Genomic DNA, 6,421 nt, shown 5'->3' with positions numbered 1-6,421 from the left:
CTCACAGGAAATAAGTGGTGAAAGTAAAATTTGAACCCATTTCTTTAGGCTCCACTGTTCTTGACTGCTACCCCATTTTGCTGTCATTTCTTTAGACTCTATGGTTCAGTATGATTCTGTGCACAGAATGAACACACCAATATGTGAAATAATAATGGAAGCTTTTGCCACAATATATCACATCCACTGAACGGAGTTAATGGTCAGTTATATCATCCCAAGGAGACTATTTCCATGAATGGTATTTAGAAATGTAAAGTGCTATACAGCTGCAAAATCAACTATAATTATTACAATCATCAGTGCTAACTGGAATTCCAGAAGTCAGGTTTGCCTTAGATCATCAAAGAAGGATAAAATATTATCAAGACTGTTTCTAAGGGAGTCCCATCTATAAGAATATTAGGCCATCAGCATTAAGACATCTATGGGAGAGCTCTGTGGAAACCAGAGTGATTGAAAATTAGCCCAATTCACTGCCTGCAATATTTCATACTCATACTGTTGCCTATAAGATTATAGGAACCACCCTAAGGAAAATGGTAAAGACTGTCTTAAATACATTCTTGTCTTTCCTTATACTACTCTTCTTTTTACCTTGGGGCAAGCTTTACCTACCCCTCTACCAGAAACTCAATCCCTTCCTTCTTTGCCTCTCTCTGCCCTACAAGAATCTCTCAGCCAGCCGCTCAACTAGAGAGCATCTAATCGACAACTTCACATTTTTGTGTTCTATTTTTCCAAGAGCATGTTAGTAAGCCATGAGCCACCAGGGTACATATCTAGTGGGAACATTTTAGACACAAGGGATATTTGGAGCAAGGAATGTCACACTGATGGCCCTTAATTTAGATGATAACAGATTTTTCCTTAAGGCCAATAGTAGATGGTAATGAATGACCCTGAAGGTACAATCCCTCTTAGTACCTGCACTGCTCATAAAAGTCTTCTATCAGTTCTGTGTCACTGCAGTAATTCACCACAATGAGTTACACCTTAAAGTGCACCGTTCTGTACTCAAATTTTATAACTACCCCGACCCCAACAACATGACTTTTCTTCACTTCACTTCACTTTCACGGCTTCTATTCTTCCATATCACTCACATAAAACAACAGGAGTAGAAGCAAGTCGCTTCATAGTAGAGGACCGCCTGTCCACAAGTCAAGAAATGGTTCCAGAAGTATACTCTCAATAATTTGATGAGTACCTTTGGTGGAGTCCAGAAAGAATTTGGGGCCTCAATTTCATTGTCTCTGTAATGAGGGAGAAGAACAAGACGACTTCTAATGTATCTAACACCTGTTGAATCCTATGATTTTGTAATATTAAGTATTATTTAAGGTAAAGATGAAAGCATAAAATCAGAGACAGAGAAACATAACATAGTCTTCAATAAATAAAGGCCTTATTTTACTAAACAAATTTCCTTTTTAAATAGTTAATAAACTACAAGATACTGTGAATGCCTTAAAACTTTTAGTATAACTCACTGAGAAGTGTGGAGGGGTTATAATGTGATTTGATCAGACAACCAAGTGAAAAAAGTGGTTAGGTAATTTGTATTTATCCAGAGCAGTGTTTTCCAAATTATATTACAAAGAACATTACTAATTGCACAAAATACTAATAAGAATTGCATTTAAACTGGGACTGGGCCCTTGACGGTTGTCTGGATTTAGTAACTCACTTCTAAAAAATAGAGCACGGAAAGAGAAATAATTTTACAGTGGAGAAAACCTGAGTAACACAACTTAACCAAGTAACTGAGGTTAACATTACCAATGATGGGTCATGCTGATATCCGGTATCCGCCTCCCCAGTATGTGTATGAGAAGGGCATTTCACCTCTGTGATATTTTTTTCCAAAAACCCATAACCCCAGTCTAACCATGAGAAATTACATCAGGCATACTCGATTTGAAGGACATTCTACAAAATGCCTGATCATTATTCCTCAAAACTGGCAAGGTTATGAAGAATAAGAAAATACTGAGAAATTCTCACAAATCATACATGACAACTAAATGCAGTATAGTGTCTTGGACTGCATCCTGAAATAGAAAAAAATACATAAATGGAAAACTGGTGGTATAAAGTCTGGAGTTTAGTTAATAGTAACACGCCAATAGTGTTTTCCTATATTTGACAAATGTATCATGATAATGTGAGATGATAAGATTAGGGAAAACTGAAACTGGTTGAAGGCTATATGGGAACCTCTCTGTATTATATTTGTAAGTGTTCTGTAAATCCAAAATTATTCCAAATAAAAGTTTATTTAGATAATTGATGAGGAGATCCACTGGAAAATTCCTTTGGGAAACTTTGGGTTAAACAATTAATTTTGTCACTGTCCTGTAATTATCAGAGCACCTAGGATAGCTAGTAAGCATTGTGACTTTAACAGAGGGGGTATAGGGTGCTGTGTTTCCCAAACACATTTAGCCAGCAACCTTTTTTCTTCGAGAAGCATTTTTAAGGAAAAGTGCTGTCATAGAGAAGGTATCTCCCAATGTGTCATAGACTTCTGTCCTATATTGGACTATGTTCAAATTTTAATCAGCAACTTTGGCTAAAAAAAGAAAGACGCTATAAACATTAAATTAGCAGAAGACTTGCAACTAGAAGATAATATGAAGGATGAGAGAATAATCATTAAAATTATATTTAACAGGGTACATCAATTGACCAAACTTCATGGGATGAATATAAAAGGATAAACATGTAATCTACTTTTAGTGAAGCAAATTACAAAAAAATCAAACAAGGAAGTACAGGATGAAGAAGAATGGACCTAAATGCTCGTCATAGTACTGTGAGCAGCTTTGTGTCTCAGGAGTTCTTAGATCAAACGAGTAGAACTATCGTGCTCAATGAAGAGGCCCTAATAGAAGTAGTAAGGCCATTTGTGCAGGTTTAGTTTGGTTTTTTTCTTAGTTCTGTGTGCTACATTATAAAAAGTCCTCAATGAATCATTTCCAAAGGAGCAGGAATAGGATGATGTGCATCTTGGATATGTCATCACAAGAAATGTTGAAGAAACTGGGAATATTACCCTGATGCACAGAAACCCTCAGGGAATTTAACAGTGATCCTTAAGTACACAAGGGGACAGAAAAATCCAACCTATTTTGTGTAACTTCAGACATCAGAAGAAAGACCTAAGGAAGCAAGAAGCAGCACATTTGGCTCAACACCACCTTTCCACCTCAGCCATTAAAATGCCTCATAATGGAATGGACTTCCTTGAAATGAAGTGAGCTCCCTACCTCTGAGACTATTTAAATAGAAGCTGGATGTTCACCTGTCCAAACTGCTGCTAGGGTGTCTTTTACATTGTACCTACTAAATGACTTCTACATAGCCTTCTAGTGCTAATACCTCAGAACCTACCAAACCACAGGCAACGAAAAAAATTAAGAGGCACTGAGAAAAGTGGCAAACCATTGCAAAGAGCCCCTAAGTTACCTTAGGCACCACTCTACCACTCTTCTAACCATCATCCCTGCAATAATACCTTGAAAGGACCTGAACAAGTATCGGAGTTTAGCTGAAAAATCAGAGGCAAAATGCCAGCCCTGAGTGTGCACCTAAGAGACTTCTGATGGTATAATTTAAGTTACACTAGAGGACGGGGAAGTGATGAATTTATCTAGACAATTTATTGTATTTACTCCAAAAGAAATTTACCAAAATAAATGCAATAATATATAAATAAATAAGTTAATTTTTTAATTCACTATTTTTTTCTCTTATGGAAATAATTGGCTTTTAAAAAGGACAATGTGTATAAGCTCAAGGCCTGCTTCAAGGCTGCTCCCAAACTGAGCCAGAACTATCAGGAGGAGAGTGAAAGAGGAACCCAGGACACAGAAGTTAAAGGAAGCAGTTACTCTCAGGGTCCTTTAAGTGCCAGCCAGGTCAGCCCTGGAGGGTTCCTGCCCCTTTAAATTTTGCATCACAAGAGGCTGCTTACCTCACCCTAGTCCCAGCCCTGTGATTGTTCTGCTAACAATGCCAAACATTGGTTTCCTAGGTAACAGGAGCCAGGCTAGGTCAGTAGTACCAGCAAACAACTGGCACTACTGGCTGCTGGTTAAAAGGCTGAGGAGAAGAGACCACAGGCTCGACTTTCTCCCAACCGTATGTAGGCGCCAAGGCTAGCACTATCCCACAATGTCCCGGGCCCCAGAGTGGAAGAGGGCAGAACCTAATCCAAGAAATCATGGGGCCAACTGGGATGGGAGAGGTGGCAGGGGCAGCGGTATGAGTGGCCCCTCCAGTCATCTTGGACCTAGGGCTGCAGGCTCCCATGAACCACCACTCTGCTTTAGAGTGAAAAACAGCATGGTTGGTGCGGTGATTGGTCGCGGTGGGTCAAAAATAAATGATCTACAACGTTTGACAAACACTAAAATAAAAATCATAAGCGGGGATCCTGAAGCGGAGGTAAAAATTTTTGGCAGCATGGATATGAAAGAAAAGGCCAAAGCAGCTATAGAAACTGTTATTAAAAAACAAGAACGCTATAAGTTAGAATCCCATGTTGATAATGCAGCATCCCAACCTCCTGTTGGAAGAGATTTAAGCACAACTGACATTGCTAGAGAACATAAGCCATTGATAGACTGGGATCGAATCAAGGCAACAGCTATAGAATGGGAAAAAATAAAATGGGCCAATTTACCACCAATTAAGAAAAACTTTTACATAGAATCTAAAGCGACAAGCTCTATGTCTGAAATGCAGGTAGAAAATTGGAGAAGGGAAAATTTCAACATAATGTGTGATGACTTGAAAGATGGTGAAAAACGTCGTATCCCAAATCCAATTTGTAACTTTGAAGATGCTTTCCAGGACTACCTGGAGCTTATGAAAAACATCACAGAGGCAGGTTTTAAAAATCCAACACCAATTCAGTCCCAGGCGTGGCCAATTGTTCTACAAGGAATAGATCTTATAGGAGTCGCCCAAACCGGAACAGGAAAAACATTGGCCTACTTACTACCTGGGTTTATTCATCTTGACTCTCAACCAATATCTAGAGAAGAAAGGAATGGACCTGGAATGCTGGTCCTTATACCTACTAGAGAATTAGCTCTTCAGGTGGAAGCTGAATGTTCTAAGTATTCATATAAAGGTCTTACAAGTGTTTGCATCTATGGTGGCGGAAACAGAGAGAAACAAATACGGGACATCGCCAAAGGTGTAGATATCATTATTGCAACTCCTGGGAGACTGAATGATCTGCAAATGAATAACCTTGTCAACCTAAGAAGCATAACCTTCTTGGTCTTAGATGAAGCAGATAAAATGCTGGATCTTGGATTTGAACCCCAGATAATGAAGATTTTATTAGATGTGCGCCCAGACCGGCAAACTGTGATGACCAGTGCAACTTGGCCAGCTGCCGTTCGTCAACTTGCAAATTCTTATTTGAAAGAGCCTATGATTGTTTATGTTGATACTCTGGATCTAGTTGCTGTAAATACAGTGAAGCAAAATATAATTGTTACCACAGAAACAGAGAAACGAGCTCTTATCCAAGACTTTCTAGAGAGCATGTCACCCAATGACAAAGTCATCGTGTTTGTCAGCCGAAAAGTTATTGCTGATGACTTATCAAGTGACTTAGGTATCCAAGGTGTACCTGTACAATCACTGTACGGCAATAGAGAACAATTTGATCGAGAGCAAGCACTAGAAGACTTTAAAACCGGAAAAGTAAAAATATTGATAGCAACTGACTTAGCATCCCGAGGTCTTGATGTTACTGATATCACACACGTATACAATTATGATTTCCCACGGAATATTGAAGAATATGTACACAGAATAGGGCGTACTGGAAGAGCAGGAAAGACTGGCACATCGATTACCCTTATCACTCAACATGACTCGAAGATTGCCGATGAATTGATTAAAATTCTGCAAAGAGCAAATCAGAGTGTTCCAGAAGATCTTGTGAAAATGGCTGAGCAATATAAATTGTATCAACAAAAAAGGGGTGCAGGAAGAAGATCAAGAAAATTTGGAGAAAAATCCCAGGGATTTTATTAATGTTTATGTGGAAAAGTTGTACCAGGCTATTGGAAGATTCAAGGCACGTTAAAGATATGCAGTTTTCAAGTTACATAAGGAACTTTTGGAAATATACTGGCAGTTTGAAGATACAACCAAATCTTAAATAATACTGCTAACCTTTCAGTATTGTGTATGTTCCTTAATAAAAAAAAAAAAGTTTTAAAATGAGAGAGTGAGAGACTATGTGAAAAAAAAAAATCTTAAAAATGTTATGTGTTGGTTAAAGTCTAATTTCTTTTATAGTCTGCCATGTACCTCTGTCTTCTCTAAAACACTTGGTAGAAAACAACAACAGTGCTTTTCTTGCTTTAAAATCGATATACTAAACTGACGC

At 38.3% G+C, this 6,421-nt stretch overlaps 1 protein-coding gene across 1 annotated transcript; it reads left to right on the top strand.

Moving 5' to 3' along the window:
* The first annotated feature begins 4,179 nt into the window (after nucleotides 1-4,179).
* On the top strand, nucleotides 4,180-6,063 carry LOC138378529 (probable ATP-dependent RNA helicase DDX53). Its single transcript, XM_069463858.1, has one exon. The coding sequence runs from the start codon at nucleotides 4,180-4,182 to the stop codon at nucleotides 6,061-6,063; it is 1,884 nt and encodes a 627-aa protein (XP_069319959.1).
* Nucleotides 6,064-6,421: the final 358 nt, after the last annotated feature.

Source organism: Eulemur rufifrons, chromosome 30, assembly GCF_041146395.1.
Source record: "Eulemur rufifrons isolate Redbay chromosome 30, OSU_ERuf_1, whole genome shotgun sequence".
Lineage (NCBI taxonomy): Eukaryota > Metazoa > Chordata > Mammalia > Primates > Lemuridae > Eulemur > Eulemur rufifrons.
This window is presented reverse-complemented; position numbering and strand designations above follow the sequence as displayed.

Coding starts and splice junctions, on each gene's coding strand:
- LOC138378529 (XM_069463858.1), top strand. CDS start 4,180: ATGTCCCGGGCCCCAGAGTGGAAGAGGGCAGAACCTAATCCAAGAAAT.